General features: G+C 44.0%; 1 protein-coding gene across 1 annotated transcript; it reads right to left on the bottom strand.

Moving 5' to 3' along the window:
- Positions 1–3,623: 3,623 nt before the first annotated feature.
- On the bottom strand, positions 3,624–15,001 carry MMD (monocyte to macrophage differentiation-associated; the record flags this gene model as incomplete). Its single annotated transcript, XM_010154761.1, has 6 exons — positions 3,624–4,263; positions 5,498–5,567; positions 6,338–6,439; positions 6,833–6,907; positions 7,758–7,918; positions 14,920–15,001. Coding segments are annotated over 6 exons (691 nt in total), but the record flags the coding sequence as incomplete, so codon positions are not given.
- Positions 15,002–18,759: the final 3,758 nt, after the last annotated feature.

Here is an 18,759-nt window from a genome sequence, read left to right as displayed (position 1 = left end):
CCACTTGTGAATGTTTCAGGTGCCTTACGCCCATTCCCCTTCCAGACTGTGACAGTGAATTTAGCCAGACAAATGATGAAAACAGAAAGCAAAGACGTTGGAATAGCAGTAATGGCAGTGAGCAGCTGCTGGCTGCTGAAGAACAAGGGTCCGTGCCACAAGGGACCTGCTCCCTTGGGGCTGGAAGCCTTCCAGCTGGAAGCTCCGCGGAGCAGGCCAGCATCCGCCTTGCCATCCTAGTCATTCTTTTGTTAACTATTTTTAGCTTTAATCTTACGACACCTATTGAGGGTGAAAGCAATTAGCAAGCAGAGACTAACATCCTGCTGCCTTTTAAAAATAGCCAAGCCCAGAGAAAAGACTTAGTCAAGCACATGATGTGAACATGACAGCCTAGGCCCCCAGAGAAATCACATGGCTACACACGCCAGACCTAAATAAGGAATTTGGGAACCTCTTTGAGTCACCTACACAACAAGCGGTAAGGTCCCGAGTGCGAGGGACATTTAAGCAAGAGGTTTGCTAGGAAAACCTCTATGGAAGACTCGTGCCCATTCCAGCCCTGACAACACACCCCTCAACAGCTCTAAAAGGGCTCCAACACCCGCGTGATTCACACAAGTCACAGCTCAGCACGTGAGAGCTCAGTTACCAGTGGGGAGGTCACGGAAGAAACCACAGTGCGCTCTGCGATCAGCGGAGCGATAACCCCGAGCCTCGGAAGTGCGTCACTCCGTCCAGCGCGGGGCTACGGAACGGCCACGCTGCCGGCCTGAGGCAGGCTCGGCCCTTTGAACCAGGAAAAAAACCAATTAACTAGAACAAAGTGGTGTAAAAACCACACTAAATGGAACCATCTTGTCTGTCTGGTAACACCGAGAAGTTCTGAAGATCTGGAATTTAAGTAATTTCTTAAAATTTCAGAACCCCATGGTAAATAGCTATTTCAAAGGGTCTTTGAAGTACCCCATTCTTACAGCACGCCTTCCACAGGCACAGCGAAAGCAGCAAAACCCTTGTTGAGGCACACAAGCCTCCTCTGAAGGGGCTCCATCCCTCACCCAGAACTGGAAGGGAGCAATGCAGTTTCTTACCATAATCCCAAGAGGGATGCGGGGAAGACAGAGTTGGAAAAGCCACCTGCTTTTATGACTGCTTTGGGTATCAGAAAGAAAAACTAATACTTCTTGGAGTATTCCTTGTTGCTGTTGAGCTAAAACCCACCACAACACAAAGAAGTAGTGCACTCCAGAATAAACCCTTAAATCCCTTCAGATAAGCAAATTATCTTTTTGAAGCACACAATCCTGGGTTAGATAAAAATGACCTAAAAGTGATGAGCCTGGAAGCATCCAGCATGCAAAGCCCCTGCTGCGTCCTAGGCATCCGCTGGGAAGGTCCATCTGCAAAACTAAACCGCATGTTCTCTCTGCTTCATTGTGACTCCGTGTACTTGTGCTCTTAAAGCCTAGAGGCACAGAAAATAGGGAAGAAAAGGCTTTTAAAAACATTGGAGACAAAGAAACCGCCTCTCTGCTACTGCAGCAAACGTTACTGGGAAAAGCACTATTGTTACTCCCGGGGGAAATCAGCCTGGAGAGCTGCAATTAGACAGAGGGGGAAAGAGGCTCGTTGACATATTTGTTTTGCAGACAGAAATTCATTTTTAGTTCAGCTCTTCTATATTTTACACAATGATACTCCCACAGGGACAGGAGCAGAATTATGTACCTTAGCGTTAGACAGTTGAAAAAACCAAACCCAGTATGTAAAGGTGGAAGAAAACTGATCCAGAAGAGCAAAGGGGAAAGTAGCAAGTTCCCAATATTCAAAACTGACACACAAATACACTTTTTTCCATACCACAAACTGAGTAATTTGGACTGTAATATTTCCTACTATTGTTATTTTAAAGAGCTGACCAAGCAAGCGTGAGGGTCATCAGGTTCAACGCTGGATCTCCTGTCAAGAGCAGCAACAGTGTCAGTCCTTGACTTTCCTGCACAAGCGTTGGAGGGAAAAAAAAAATCAAACCAAGAACACAACAGTTTCCAAATTGCACAAAATGTTTATTGTTAGTCTAGTACATTCAATATCATGTTGACTAGAATACAGTAATTCAAAATATTTTTGGCGAATTGAAATATTTTTAAAAACCATTTCACACACTCCAAAAAGCACTGCCATGAAAAATTAACTTAAAATTAAAACAAACATATTCAAGCAATAGCTTCACTTTTGACTACAGAAAACCTTTACATGTATTTTAGTGGTTTTAACAGTACTGCATTTCAACAAAACACACGAGCTCACAAAAAGTGGAAAATATTAAAATATCACAATGTTAAAAAACTGAGGCATCCAGATGTGTGACTGTTGTACTAGGAATTACCTACCCAGCTGCTCTCCCGTGGGGCAGTCACCTGGTCTGCTGTAGTGGTGCTGTTTCTCCAGTCGCCTGCTAACACGCTACAGCAACTCCTCCTCAATGCCTTGATTTTAAAGTTTGTCCCTCTCATAAATTCCGTATAGAAATGCATATGTGCTAAGATAGCAACCCACTGGCAAATCTAGGTGCAGCATTAAACGGTACCTTGAAAAATCTTCCCTACCTTGCTACTTATCGTTTGCAGACAGGCAATACCCAGACAAACTCTGAAAAAGGCAACACGTTTTGGTTTTGTTTTTAAATACTGACATGAAAAACGGAGGAAATTAGAAAAAGGATAAAGTCAATCTTAATATAAGACATTCATTCTATAGTGGGACAGGGTACAATTACTGGACAAACGGTCTTTACATCTGCTCGTTTACCGCACGTGCCCTACAGCCAGGACTCGCTACTCGTCTGGTTTTCCTGTACAGAGACAGCAGCACAGTTAAACACCCAGTCAAACTGGTCTTAAGTCCCAGAATGACAAGCGACACCGCATCGGGTTCTTCAAGCTCGCCTCCCCGCAAGGCCGCGCTTGCGAAGAACCAATAGCCACGAGCTCGAGGTGGTCGGCAATCGCTCTGCACCGGCCGCTCTGACCGGGACGTCCCAAGAGAACCACCCCAACGGCAGTGGTTGTTGGTTCTCAGGCCAACTTCAATCCCTCAGAAGACGTTCGTGTGACAGCACCGACACACGGGTAACGCTCTGGAGAAGAGACTGACTGTGGGTAGCAGGATATTAGCCGTCACCCCCCACACACTGCCAGCCCTTGGTAGGTCAGCTGTCACCCAAACCTCCTCCCAGCTGGGCAGCACGGAGCGGAATTGGGGATCTCGAGGGGAAACTCGTGTTAACTATTTCTCTTAAAGCACTTCGTTTCCACCCCGGATAAAGCCAAATTAAGGTGCTGTGTGAGCGGTAGCGTAACCGAGCAGAAAGCCATCCTGTTAAAATTGAGCAGAATCACAGTTCGTAAAAGTGGTTATTACAGTGACACTGGAAACCCAACCTGGGAAGAGGTACGATGTTTGCTTGTCAGCACGTGGAATGTAACCATCTCTTGCAAGATGTGCAGCGTGAGTACCTGCATAGATGACAGCTGTGTTTTCAGTTCAATAAAGGTACTGCTGAAGTTTACAAAAACCAGAAAAAAGTTCCTAGAAAAGTCCCGTTGTCCCACGAGAACGGGGGGTAAAAGATTATTTGTCTGTGATTCATGTTTAATAAATGACTAGTGGAAAGGTGATAGAAACCAACTCGAAATCCCAAAAGTTCCATTTGCGCTATTGCACTGACCTCCCCATTTGAATCGCTAATTTAGAAAAAATTCACGCAGTTAAAAATTGTAAAATTAAACTAGAATACAAAATGCTTTTGTAAACATCAAGTAGCCAGTTCTACTCACACGGAATGGACTGGGTACGGCCGCACAAGACCCTGGGTGCTTACAGCACTTGCCTTATGATGGGCAGTTGCAGGACACACATCGGTTCACAGTAACTGTGTTCAGAGAACTACCAAAGTCAGTGCAGTTTTCCTGTGCAATTTTCCCATTTCCCCGAATTCCTTAAGTCAAATAATACTGTTACAGAGGCCAAGAGATTTTTTTTTTTTTTTAACATACATCACAAGTGACGAATTATGTCCGCAGGGCTTCTGTAAAGGTACTTCCAAATGGCATAGTAATGCACAGCAGCTGCTGTGGCCACAAATATGTGCCAGATGGCGTGGGCAAACGGAATGACTCCATCGCTCTTGAAGAACACCACACCCAGGCAATATATCAAGCCTCCCCAGGCAACCTCCTGAAGTCCATCGGTGTTGCTCTGCCAATTAACAAGGAAAGATTAGGGGGAGGGTGTAAAGGAGGGAAAGGGTCTTTTATGTACAACACACGAAGTGCCTCTTCCCCACAGAAAGAAAGGTGGCGGTCAGCTCAGAACATCTTGGATGTGACCAACTGACGAGCGAGATGACCGCTCTGGTTTTACTACCCCTTGTGAAAGAGGCAGTAATGTCTTTGTGAGATGTCTCAGGAGCACTACGGAAGTTGTACCGGGAGAACTCAAGAATCAAGATGTTTGATGTTTGCTTCCTGCTCTCTAGCAGAGCAAACGTGGAGAAGAAGAAAACCACGTTACTGTGTGTATGGGTGAGTTTAATGCAGCTCCTACCAACTGGAGGAAGCACAGAGCAAGGTTTTGGTACAGCAGCAGTTAAGTACTGTAACACCTTGCGGAGGTGTCAGATTTATATTAGCAGCAGAGTTACTCAAAGTTATTTATAGTTACCCATTTTAAATAAGTTTTGAGGGAGACACGACTGAGTAGGATGCTTTACAGATGCACCAAGAAACCTTTTCTTAAAAAAACCACGCCAGCTGCTGAGAGATCACGCATCCCGGATACAGTGCAGTTCGATACCGTTCAACTACGCAACTTTGCAGTTCCTCTCTGCTTTACTGATAAAAAGAAGCCTCCAGTAAGAGATAAAATCTTCCACCTTTGCTGTCCCTAGGTAATTTTGAAAGGGACAAGAACCAATTCATTTCCCCCACCTTGGTCCAGACCACAGCATCAACTGATCAGATTTTCCAGAGTGCTCTGACACACCCAAAGACAAAGGGCAACAGGTCACCAGCAGTTCATTCTGCTTTCCTACAGAAAAAGCTTCTTTCCCAATTTGCAAGTGGCAACTGGGCATTAAGTAAGTTCATAAATAGTGAAATCTAGACACGGGCTAAGGTACTTCACATCATTTTTACTAAAATGGAAGTAATTAAGTTGTTACACCCAGTATCCTTTCAGCAGCGAAGTCTGGAACCTCAGCTCTTTTCATCCAGCCTCTGCAGCCCAGATTCAACAAAACAAGGTAGCTTTTCGCTGAATGTAAACAAGAAACCCAAAATGTAACTGACTATATTTGGTTCTGCTGCAGAGAACATTTACTATTCTGGTGGACTAAAATTAACATCTTTTCAGAAGAAAGAGCCATACTGGAACTTCAGCTAGTTATAAAAGGAAAACTTGTGTTTGTACCATCACTGGTCACATTCCTTACCATGGATGTCACTACCAGCGCAGGAGAAAATCCCATCGCTAAATAGAAAAAGAGTTCAACGATCTTATACCTAAAAAGGAACAATTTGAGTCATTTAAGGAGGTGTACAAGAAGATGAACGTTTCCTTCAAGAGTAAAATACTTCCCATTTTATGTCAGGATGTGTCCATTAAACTATTCAAAAAGCTTTCTCTGCAGATAGATACCCATTGTTTTATGACAAAAATAAAGCTGGTATTTCTCTCTGCCTCGATGCACTCATTTGCATTAAGTACTGGTGAGAATAAAACATTGAGACAACTTGTATTTTCTTATTTGACAAGAACCTCAGTAGCTCATCTCCAGAACAAAAGAGCTGGGCCCCACTCCCTGAGGATCAGTAACGAAAGCAGGCTCGTAATTCAGATCTGCAACTCAAGGACTCGCACATCTCAAAACAAAACCAAGGTGGTAGCAGGGGTCAAGACACGTTACATCGTATATCTGAACAGTAAGGGGTGAGGGTATAATCTCTACGCAATGCCACCTGAGTTAGGAGCATAAGAAAGCCATCATTCCAACTGCCTTCTGACCTGATCCACTCTCACCCCTGCTGTCTTCCAGCAAAGGTTTCAAAAGTGGGTACTTCCCTCCCACCCCTTTAAGTGAAGGCAACGATGTAGCCTGAAGATGATTTATGACCGAGCAAATACAATTATCTTCTGACAAGATGGAAGTTTGCATCATTCTTACCACGTATTTCCACCCTTCCAATGTGTGAAAGGCTGGACAGGAACACTCAGAAAGCACCCCTCACCTTTTGATTTTAGTTTAAAGGTAAATGCAAATAATAATTCTTACTTTTCGTGGTAGAGAAATACATAAATGGTTCCTCCAGCAGCCATCAGCCAGATAAACCACCGCATGTGAGATGCCAGAGGGCCAAGCTCCCGTAGATTTAACCTGGGGGTACAAAGATTTCAAGAGACAAAAGTGATGAGTGACTGACAGACACGAGTAGTAGGCCTTGATAAAAAAAAATAAACAACATTCAGAGCTGGAACTTAGGCACGATGGGGCAGAAGACACTTGGACAACCACACACTGAGAAGCAGAGGGTGTGTTTGCACTGATGCGAGGGAAGCATAAACTGGGTAAATGGAACATGAACAACACTTTCTGCTGTTTCTAATATTAATGTCTGTTTGGCAAATCCCAGGAGACTGTTACGTTGCATTTCACGATGCAGAATGGTCAATTGTACCTAAGACAGCCATCGATTTTGGAAAGCCACAAGGATAAACTGTCTACAATGGAAAAAGCTTTAATTGTGAAGCCGCGCTTCAGCTCTCTTACCATGGCGCATACGATGCTGCTATAAAGACGTAGATCATCATCCTGTCACACATGTGAAAGCAATGCTCCATTGTCCTAGGAAGAGAGAACAAGTCACCAAGACACATTCTGGAAAGAGACTTTTGTATCATCTCGGTTCCCTCACACACTTTGGGGAAAACACCATCAGCTCCGTAAGCGCTTAAAAGCACCTGGAAGACAGTGCAGCTGCCTTCAACCCCGGGAGGTCACAAGTGAGACGCACAGGAGGCAGCACTCCTCCGTTCCCCTCCCGTCTCCCCCCTTCACGCATCCTGCTCCCTGGCAAGGAGGCAGAGAGCTGTCACATCAACTCTGCCTAATCCAGAAACTGTTACTATTTAGTGACTACCAGTTAAATCCAATTTATGGCCCAGAATTATACAGGAGCCATAATGATGGGGAAAGACATGGAGCTTAAAAAGAAAAAAAAAGGGGGGGGAGGGCAAAACCCAGGATGGGGCGGGATCGCATCCTGGTTTTACTATTGCTGCCTTGCTCCCAAGGAGGCTTTCTTCTTGTCAGCTGTGTGTTGCATTACAAGTCTTTTGGCAAGCTCTGTCTTCCTCAAAGTATTTGAGCTGCCATAGCCCCAGAGAGTGTTCTCATTTCTGCAGTGGGATTATATCCACCCTGCACCTGGATCAGGTTTTTCCCATTCAACTTCTGGATTAAAAGGCACTGGGGCCTAGAAAAAAACACACATTTGCCTTGCAAAAAAAAGCAGCAGACAGAGTTTGTTTGTGTATGAGCTTGGCTCACTATTTCTTCCACCAGAACAAAGGGTGTTTTTTTCAGGATTCAGTACAGGGTACCACTCCAGCCTCCCGTAAAATCATGGTTTTGACTGAGAAACACAATGGGAGAACATCACAGAACGTGAAAATAAACCATCTTACAGTGATACCTTAAGTGACTCTTTTTCCAAGAAACGATATGAAATACTGTGGAGACGATGAAGAGCGCGCAGAGCCCCATGCCGTACATCCACGCTGTTATCTTTTCCCATCGATCATCGGAAAGCCGGTGGAGAAGGGCACTACCCACAATCGCAGGAACAATGAGGAACTAAGACAACAAAAGGCCATTGTTAAGTCTTCACTGGCAGCCAAGGCAGTACCACCCACAGCCAGCACCAGCAGGGCCGATAACCCTGCAGCGTGCCACCTAAACCATACGGAGGCATTTGATGGCGTGTTCCTAGTGGGAGCAAGGTTTTCATCCAGGTGGATACTGACACACAAGCATCAAGACTTTGACAGTTCCTTGGACATTGAGGTTATACCCATTAGTGATAAATTTCTCCTCACACAGCTATTAGGTGAGGTTACTAGCTCCCCTAGCCATGACACAGACAGGAGTTTGACAAGTCTTAGCACAGTTTTTATTTTCACATTCTGCATTGTGTTTTACAAAAGATTTTCATCTGGCTTGGATCTCAACCACCTCCTGCACACAGAGGCAGAGCACAGGACAGACCAGCACAAGGTTAAATCCCAAATGAAGAAATAAGGCAGCTAGAAGCAGGCAGTTAAGCAGATGGCAAGACTATTCAGCAACGGCTTTGCAGAACTTGGGATTTAGATATTGCAACTGCAAGCTCCTTCGAGGAGGGCCATGAAGATGCTCCTAGGGCTGGAGCACCTCTGCTATGGGGACAGGCTGAGAGCGCTGGGCTTGTTCAGCCTGGAGAAGGCTCCAGGGAGACCTTATAGCCCCTTCCAGTACCTGAAAGGGCTACAAGGAAGCTGGGGGGGACTTTTTACAAGGGCCTGTAGTGACAGGACAAGGGGGAACGGGGTTAAATTGAAAGTGGGGAGGGTTAGATTAGATATCAGGTAGAAGTTCTTCACAGAGAGGGTGGGGAGGCACTGGGACAGGTTGCCCAGAGAAGCTGTGGATGCCCCATCCCTGGAAGCGTCCAAGGCCAGGCTGGATGAGGCTTGGAGCAACCTGGTCTAGTGGAAGGTGTCCCTGCCCATGGCAGGGGGGTGGAACTAGGAGATCTTTAAGGTCCCTGGAAACCCAACTAACCCATTCTATGATTTCATGAATACATGCTTAATGCACAAAGATGATGTTCTTCTAATGCAGTGTATCCAAGTCTGTTTTCCTTACCACCTCCCTCTCAAGCAGCTTTAATCCAGATCTTCCAAAATAACCACTGTTAGAACATTGTGATGGAATTAGCACGCTCACATGAAGCATCTAAGACGTGGGCTGCAGGCTTCATACACACTTAAAACTACACTCCAGAACAAACTACATCACATACCTTTGTCTCATTCAGGGGAAAAAAGCGAACAACCAAACCCACAACACACCAGGGGGAAAAAAGGGGAAAAAAGGCATGTCCAACAAGTATTTAAAGAACCGAACCTGCTGGCTCAGACATTTCTACCTGTCTCCTTCCCCTACGAAGGCATATTTTGTCAGTCTAAGTTAAAACCACACCCAAGTTCCCTTCCAGCCCCTACAGGGTATCTTAAGATGTTAATTTATTCACTTGAGCGGTAAATAAGTGTCACAGGTTAAATTCTTCCCAGTTTAACTTGAGTCTCACATGCTAAAGAATAAAGCTCGGACGAAGAAATGGTTAAACAAGTCTGCCAACCCTGCTTTGCATTACAGGTTTGATAGCTCGGAGTGCAAAGTTCTGGTGTAGCCTGCACCGTCCCTGGCCCTCATCTGCTTACAGACCAGGAGAAACTGCAGCTCTGCTGACAGCTGCAGCGCAGACAACGCGGAGCATGCCGAATGAATCTCAGCAGCGGTTGCTTAATCCAGAGAGTTAAAAAAGAAGAGGCTTTTACTTCTGGCTTTTGAAGTACCTTAGCTGTAGCTTCATTGCAGTTGTACTAAATCTTGGAAAAGGGAAGAAAACACATGTATGCCAAAAGCTGTAGAGCCACAGAAACTGAAAATATGGCATTCCTATATCCACAGCATTTGGACTAGAGGTGAAAACACTTTCCTAGCTTTGTAATGAGTCTGTGGGAGTTGACCTCATGAGCTTTAAGGCCAAAAATAGTCTGCCAGTCTGGATTCTCACTGATCACAAACCATAAATTTCCATATCCATATGCTTGACAGCCTCCAAGCTCGAGGAAGGTTAAAGGGTTTCACCCCTCAGGAGACTGGTCCCTCCTGTGTTCCACACGTGGCATACAGTGTGAAGCGTGGCTGAAGCCCTTGAGACAGCAAGGAACTGACCAGATGTGGCAGCTGGTTCATTCAGTTTTTGCTGGAGACAGGAAGGTGCCATGCTCCTGAAACAGATTTTAGCCCTGCGCACTCATGCTGTATCCATGTTCATCAGTTTCCTTCCCAATTTCTAGTGCAAATTTCAGGTTTGAGTATACTTGACAGAGAGTTAAAAGGTTGCGGAGAGATTACGTATCCGCAAGTGACTGAACACAAGTAACTAGGTAAAATGGCAAATTCCAATAATACCCTACTAAAAACCTGGGTGTGAGCTGCTCAGAAATTCTGCCTGGAGATCTGACTGAGACTGTCTTAGAGGAAGGAAGACCTTTTTGGAAAAGGGATTTAAATATTACACTGAACCACCTACCTTTCTTACACAGACACCCCGGCTTCTCACTGCTCTACTGCAGGAAGTATTTCACAAGTTAAGCTTGGACATGGAACGCTCAAATGGGCCAGAGTTTGCTGCCAATCCCTTTTCCAGAAACTATGGTATATGAAGTTACAGGGTTAAAACCAAATAAGCAACTCTTATCACCTTCAGAATGAAGAATACAGCTACAAATGAGTGTGAAGTGCTGAATTAATCTCTTCTCTGCCTTGTCCTGGCTCTGAAAACAACTCTGCTTCCCACAGGGAACAGCACTATACCAACACAAGAAGGACTTACTGTTTTTTCTAAGTATTCTATTGGGAAACAGTTCCCCTCTGTGCTCGATATGCATCATGGGAACAGTTAGACTAAGCAAGATGTTTTATTACTCTCTTTCTGACCAAAAATAGCTAAAGACAAAATCCAGAAACGATACCCTGCTGTTCCAGCCAACTGGACAAGAGTTCTTTACATACTAATGCCACAACAGAGAACATATGAAACAACGGACTTCATCAGATCTAACATCCACCTTCCAAAATAAATATAACACTTCACAAAACAAGACAGATTTTCCCATATCCACTTGAAAAAAAACCCACACTAGTGCAAGAATCGCATTTTAATCTTCAGAACGGAGAAGCAATCCATCAGTCCTTTAAAAGAAGGAGTATTTACCAGAAAATAGCCAAAGAATCAGAACTAACAGGAGGAGTGTGATTGTGCTGTGTCATTTTACAGCAATGACACAGCATTTCTGAGTTGCCAACACTCCTAGTGATAAAACTGGCTACACGTCACAAGCAGCTTTGCTTACTTCATCATGAAGTGCAGTCCTTCCAAACGGGCATCGTCAAGCCCAGCAACTTAACGTGCTGGGAACAAACCCCGAGGCGTGATACTCCGATGCACGAATTTTAGCACCTTCATTGATACTTGCTAAATTAGAAGTGGGGCTGGCAGAGAGATTTACAGAAGAGGAGAGCAAGCACTAAGTTTTCTAGAGAAAAGCCAGCACAAAATGAGAACACGAAGTTACAAACCCCTTTGCAATAAAGAGGAAGAGGAAAGTTTAAAGTCTATTTACAGCTATAGGCAGGAACTTTTAAGAAGAGACTTGGGCACAACCCCCGTGCGATGCATCTTGGGAAACCAGCTACCACAACCAGCAGCCACTGCAAAAAGCCTTCAGGCACAAAGGAAGATGCTGGAAGAGGAAGCTGCAAACCTGATCAAGGAGTACTTCAGGGAAATTAAACGCTGTGGTTACTAACTCACAGCAAAGCATCCAGTGTCTCCCATCAATCTGGGGTTGCTTAGGATACTGGTACGTTGGTCAGTATTTTACCTGTGTTCTTTCCATATGTCTGTAAACACCCACGCAGAGGTTTAAAACTGTTAGAACTTTTGCTTTGGTCCAGAACACTGGTGCCAAATCAAGGTATCTTCTTTGCACTCCAGGCTGTACAGGTCACGCAGGCAGCAACAACGACCTCTGACGCTCGTCGTGTTATTGTGGTGTCACGTGCCTTCCATGGAGAGGGAAATACGAACCCTGTAAAGATGGTCCCTATGCTTCCTCTTTGGAAAGGAAGGCAATGGAAAGATCAAAGCTGCCAAAATCACCTGTGACACAGAGGGAACCACGAAGGACTGTCCATCTCAAGCTGCCTGCTCCAGAAGTACAGCCCTGACGTACAGTGTCTACCTGCTCATCCATTTCCTTTCCTCAAACCAGGAGACAAGCACCACGGAGTGGGAAGCCGACTGGCAACTTGGACTGTGCAATACACAGAGAGCAGAGGAATGGTTAACATCAGTCAGGTAGAGTAGAGAGATTTGCATCATAAGAGCCCTCCTGAAATTTTCATGAGCCCTTCTTCCATGCTCAAGTGGCCTGCTAAACGCTCCAAGCCTCACTGTTGAAATATCTATACTACTTTTTCTTTTCCTATGCAATATTTATACTTCTTTTTTTCCCCCAGCACTGCACAACCCAAGACTGGAATAAAGAGATTATAACTTATTTTTAGAATATTTCCTCCTTTTAATGCAGTTGGAAGAAACTTTTAGAGCAGCATAAAGCAAGCCATGCCTAAATTCTGAGGTTTTAATACAACAGAGCATATCTTTTGTCTGATAAACCTTACGCACACCAGAAAGTTTCACGATGAAAGTTCCATCCCTGCCCTTATATTTAGCTTACAACTAAAATTCTTACAACCCCTGCTTCACTCATACACCGTTTCCTTCCTGTTCTTCCAGAGATAGCAGTCTTCTCTGTACTCAGCTGCTTCGCTGCCCTTCCTGTCTCCCAGGGCCTAACAACAAGTCACTCCCTCATTTAAAGCTAAAAAAAGACATTTTAAGTAGCTTTACTAGTTAGAAAGAAGATACTAGTAAGGTATATTCAAAGATACCATACCAAGCTACACAAAGTTAGAGCTTAAGTATTGTAATAAAAAGCTCTGAATGGGGTTCTGCAGCTGATTTTCTGGGGTGGATTTTTTGTGTGTGGGTGTTGTGGATTTCATGTTTTGTTTTCTTTTTAAGCAGCTGTCTAAACTGACTATTGTGTATTTTTAAGTCAAAAATCCAGAGGGGATACCTACTGAGGAGTACCGCGACGCTTGTGAAATACAAGTTGACTACTTCCTGAATTCTGAATAAAACTTTAAAAGAAAAATATATGGAGAACCATGGCTGAACTTGGATTTGTAGAAATGACATCAATGTCTGAGTGAAAACTCACACTGTAATCTAGCAGCAAAGACCATCCACTTGACCTTCCAACATTTCATAGAATCACAGAATGGTTTGGGTTGGAAAGGACCTTAAAGCCCATCCAGTTCCAACCCCCCTGCCATGGGCAGGGACACCTTCCATAGCCCAGGTTGCTCCAAGCCTCATCCATTTAGTGAACAGTCTGTAACAGAGCAGAAACAAGCACCCCCCCAGCTTTTTCTGTATAATCCACTGTTGCTTTCCCAGAACAGATTCCTATTCCAAGGCTTTAAATTTTGAATAAAAGTTATTTATTGCATACAGTTTTACTTAAAGGAGTGACAATCCCTCTATTACACTCTATTTTCTTCTCAAGGGTACGTTAACATCGCATACCCCCCAGTTGTTAACAGGCCGTGGTCGGATTTAGCACGTAGCTTGACTGTTCAGAAAGCAATCAGCTTCACCAGAAACAGCAGCATTCCCAAAAATGCTGACATGACCCCTTGGCTGTAACCTGCTGCTCACAGGCAGGAGTACAACATGCCTGTTTTTCAACTAGACGAAGGCCAGAACTGCTAAGGAGTATGGCAACTTCTGCCCGATATTTTGAAATCTAAATTTTGGCCAGAGTAAACAGGATTTGTACAAGGATGATGAGATAAACTACATACTTGTGCTAACTAACAGAACGTTGCTTCATGCTCTAGACAAATGAGCACATATTTACATAATGCTGTACTTGAGACCCTTGGCTTAAAAACGTGTAACTTCAGTTCGCTCTTCTGGACACAAACCAAGGTGATTCTGTTTTTACCAGCAACAGGGAGCTATAAGCTGGTTATTTATAAAACACACAAAAAGGACCCTTAAGACTAGACCATTTTTCTAGGACTGAAGAGTCCCGTGCACTACCTTGAGCATTTGTATCTGTAGCTCACTCAGATAACTGGAGATAAGGGACTGAGGACAAAGTCAAACATACTTCAGATGTTTGGAGTTAAACAAGGGATTGAGAAGTACAGGCTGCTTTTATAAAAGGGCAAATGCTATCTTAAAAAACAAACAAACACATTTTTAAGTCCTTTTCAAAGTGCCAGACAGCAAATTAAACTTCCTAAGTACTTAAGAAAAAAATCCCACCAAACCCAACCCCAAAATAAGGGACCGCTTTCCTCGTTTTGTACGCATTATGTATTCAAATCTAGTATTCTGAAAGTAAGGACAAAGAGTTTTAGTAGGGCTGTCTGCACTATTAGTGCCTCTTTCAAAATAGCAGATTTCTCAATCAATTTGTAGATGGTATGTATCAGAACTAAGCCATTCCAGCCCTTCTAGCCAATACCCAGACGGCAGCCTCGTGAAGGCCTCCACCTCCGACACCTGCAGCACACAATTCACACACCATTCCCCCAGCACAGCAGGGGAATCTGCCCTGCAAGACTGACCGGTGCAGACCTATATTCACCTTAACGTAGCCATCCTTTGACTGGGAGAGAGGAAAACCATCCAGAGATGTAACTTCCTTGGGTGAGAAGGAACCTTACGAAGCAACCGGAGCTCCTGGAGCTCCAGAACAGGGACTAGTGATCACCAGCCACCTAATTAACGTGACATTTTCTGGACTGAAAATGCTGAAGCTCATACAACAAAACCAGAGAGGTCGTAAATATGAATATGCTCGGGCAAAGGTAAGTATTGAGTCACCCAAACCCCCAAAAGTTCCTGAAGCACCTGGTTTAAGGAACGAAGGGAATGCACTTACTGCGTGGGTGTAACAGTTAGCAGCATGCTCGTAGCAGGTGGGCTTGTAGCGGCTGTTGGCTGGAGCTGGGTGGTTCATGAACCTGTTGAATAATTAAGAGGGATTTTTAGGAGAGTAAATAAAGCATCTCTTCGGAGCGTCATGACGGAATATCTCCAACCCACGAGTCTTAGAAACTGTAAATACACACAGTAAAAGTAACTTATTTAAACTGTAAGCTCTCCCGGATGCATTCTCTTGCCAGGAACATGTTACATTTCTGTGAGTGCCTGTGGCAGCTGCTGGTTCTCTTGAATCAAGACTTTGCATCCAGAAGTCAGATCCCTTCCTTCCCAACAGCGTGGATGGATGGAGAACCATTTCCTATTTAAATCACATCATACAGACTCAGATTGCTCTTGGAATATGGACTTCACCATAGCCACCACAGGTCACTTTTTTAAATTCTTGAAGCTACAGCAATATTCCAGTTCTGTAACACCTTGGAATAAACCAACTTAACACTGACTTTTTCAGCTCCTATAGAAAGCAGTATTTGTGTTTGGAGCATTAGATGGCTTGGGATCTCACTTTGAGGCTAATGCTGATCTTCTGTCTGTGACCAAGACCCAAGCTACGCAGGGATGAAAGGAGACCTGAGCAGGTCTAGTGGAGGGTGTCCCTGCCCATGGCGGGGGGGAACTGAATGGTCTTTAAGGTCCCTTCCGACCCAAACTATTTTATGATTTATGACCCTAACAGTGAACTCTGAACAGGAAACATTCTGGAGGCTTACCACAGACGTTCTACCTTTTTCTCCAAGAATTCTCAAACATTACCTTACAGAGAACTAACCCCAAATGCAGCCAATGCAAGTCAGACCACGTCTGATGGAACTGGAGAACGTTTTGGAAGAACTTGCCAACACAAATATCGCATTTAGCAATTCTGAAAACCCAAGCACTTGAGTTGTTTCTGTGAAACTACAGAGTTTAAATCCACGTATAAAAACCTCAGCAGACGTTTATATGCAACAAGACAGTCAGGTCAAAGCTATAAACTACTCCAGCTACGGTGCCGTGTACCTTACCCCAGCACAGCCTACTATCACACAGAAGTGATTCTCCTTCACTAATAAATTCCAGTTTACTCCAGACTATTATAAAACTATGCACTGACAATTAGTCAGGTATCCAACAAGCCAGGAACAGTTTCACAACAAACACAAAACACGTCTGTATGTTCAGAACTGAGAGCAGCTTTGTTAGCCCGATTTACATAAAGAGCTTGTTAGAAAAAACTTTGGTCCTCCCGCATGTCCCTCCTGGTTTAAGTCAAAACTAGTCTTATTCATAGGATATCCATAAAATATTATCTGGTCTCAAACCAAGGAGAAAACAAACAACCAAAAATCCCAACCAGAATCTTATTGTTTGGGTAAGCAGTTCCCGATTTCTGGAATACAAGACACTTTCTTACACTTAAATCAGTAAAAAAACCCCTATTTTTTTCAAACTGTTACAGGAAAATTTAACAGCATTGATAAAATAACACAGTGTCATGATCTCTCTCCAAACTGTGGCAATTTCAAAAAACAGTTTCAACTGTGACTAATACAAAGGATGAGAAAAATATGAATTTTATTCGCAGACACCAAATATAAATGGTTGTGAGCAAATGAATAATCCCGTGGGAGTTAATACACTGTTAAAAAATGGCAGTTCTTTTGTCAGTGACAAATGACACCTTGCTCCCATCTCCGAGAGGATGACGACACTGTAGTCAGGCACACAGGCTCGCACAACATTTGGAAAATGATTCTGTTGCCGGGTGTATAGAGATTTTCAGCAGCTGCTGCAGACCCTCTCAGCATCCTCTGCAGGTGGAACATTCACTTTACTCAGTTCTGCTTCCCAGTTCGGAGAACATTTAAAAATAGAAGCATCCCTTGGCTCAGCTGAGTGATCGGGATTACACTTCCCTAGCTCAACTCCATAAATTCAAAGCCACAGGAAACCTTTCCTGATTACATCTAGAATGTTATTCCATTTCTCCAAAGGCCACGGTGGTACCTTGGATGTCTCACAAGAGGGAAAAAAAATAATAACACCTCCCCACACCCTACAACAACCAAAGCACCCGAAGGAATAAGCTTGTCCTCCGTATTAGCTTTACAATTTCTGTTGTGCCGAATTTCTATAAAAGCTAGTATCATCATTTAAAAATCTGTAAATAATTGAAGGTAGCCTGCTAATGGGGCCTTCCATTAGAGGATAACTTTCAATTTTTCCCCCTTTTTCATTTATATTGATTGAGTAGAAATAGCACAGATACTGGATTTTTCTAAATTAGTCACAAGAGAGCCTAGGATAATGTTATATTTCAGAGAGAATTATGAACAAATATTTCAGAAATGTCCATTTCCTGTTAGGACCTCTTACTCTCACTAAGCTGAAGACAGTGCTACTAGCAGTAAAAGAGAACAAAGACACTAACAAAGTTACCCTTTCTCTGTTTCCTACACAAAGGGTTGGGGTTTTCCCCTCCTTGTTTGTGCCAGCACCGGAATGATGCAAGTACTCCTTCATCTGTGTGGTAACTTCAGGCTGGCAAAACAAGCATCAGGTTTCAGAAGAATTCACGCTTACAAAACATTATTTTTTAAAAATAAATACTTCGATTCAGAATTCACGCTTACAAAACATTATTTTTAAAAAAAAATAAATACTTCGATTCAGGTTATTTAAAAGAACAACAAAAATGGTTAGTAAGAGCCTTACTGGGCTCTATTTAAAAGAACAACAAAAATGGTTGGTAACAGAGCATTACTGGGCTCCCACAACAGCTGGAACTCGCTTTTCTCCCACCGGAGAGAGTTCTAGCTGAACACCACCACTGGCCATGCTTCACCCATCCCCTTCTCCTCCAAGGTGATACTGATAACACCACTAGCGTGTGTTGGCAGGAGGGAAGAATCAGCCTTTACCTCCAGCTTAAAGAAAAGGATCCCAAAGCCCCCCAGTATCTAACTCTGCTGCGAACGGACGTACCTGCAGCTCCCCTTCCTGCAAGGGCTGCGAGCGCAGGCAGCAGAAGCTGGAGCGTGTCTGCTCAGGGCACAGCAGAGCTGCGGTTGCTCCCCTCTGCCTTTTTACAGCACTGTGTATAAACGTTATCAGGAACAACCTTAGAGGAAGGATCATATAAAAGTGGTTGAATAGGGCAGTAATTCCAGGCAATGCTTCTCTGGAGTTAGTTTCATTTCCAGCTGGGGAATTTGTGTTTAAAGGCCTTAAGAAACAGACCTGAGGTTTGCACATAGCTGCACTGTGATACTACGCTGACGTACTCGCCAAAACCAGGAGAAGTTACTTTGATCCATACTGTTAAAGTCAGTCCTAGACCCCTGTAGTTACGTATCCGACTGGCCTTGCAACACGAAGGCAGAGGAATCTGATTGCAGACTTCTCCACAGTCTAGAAGCAAAATTAATGGGTTTGCTCTTTCTTAAATAAATAAATAAACCGCACACCACCACCGGATGCTTTTTGTTTTCGGCCACATGAACACTGCAACACAGGGACATTGTGTTTCCTTCCACCCACGGTTCAAGCTGGCCTCTTCTGAAACAGGGAATTGTGAGGAATATACTCTCACCTTCCACACTTTGAGCGAGACTCGACAGACAGCATTCGGACGCTGTTTGCTCCTCAGGAAAGGCTCTCCAACACAACCACGGAGGTTACTATCACATGCAGGACAGCCTGGTAAGGTGGCACGGGACTACGTTTCGCAGGACACATCTTGAAGCGGAGCCTTCTGATCCTGCCACATTAATGCACTCGGTAAGAGGCGCTCCAG

The sequence above is a fragment of the Eurypyga helias genome, unplaced genomic scaffold, assembly GCF_000690775.1.
Source record: "Eurypyga helias isolate BGI_N326 unplaced genomic scaffold, ASM69077v1 scaffold34390, whole genome shotgun sequence".
Taxonomy (NCBI): domain Eukaryota; kingdom Metazoa; phylum Chordata; class Aves; order Eurypygiformes; family Eurypygidae; genus Eurypyga; species Eurypyga helias.
Note: the sequence above shows the minus strand (reverse complement) of the source record. Positions and strands in the feature narration are given on the sequence as shown.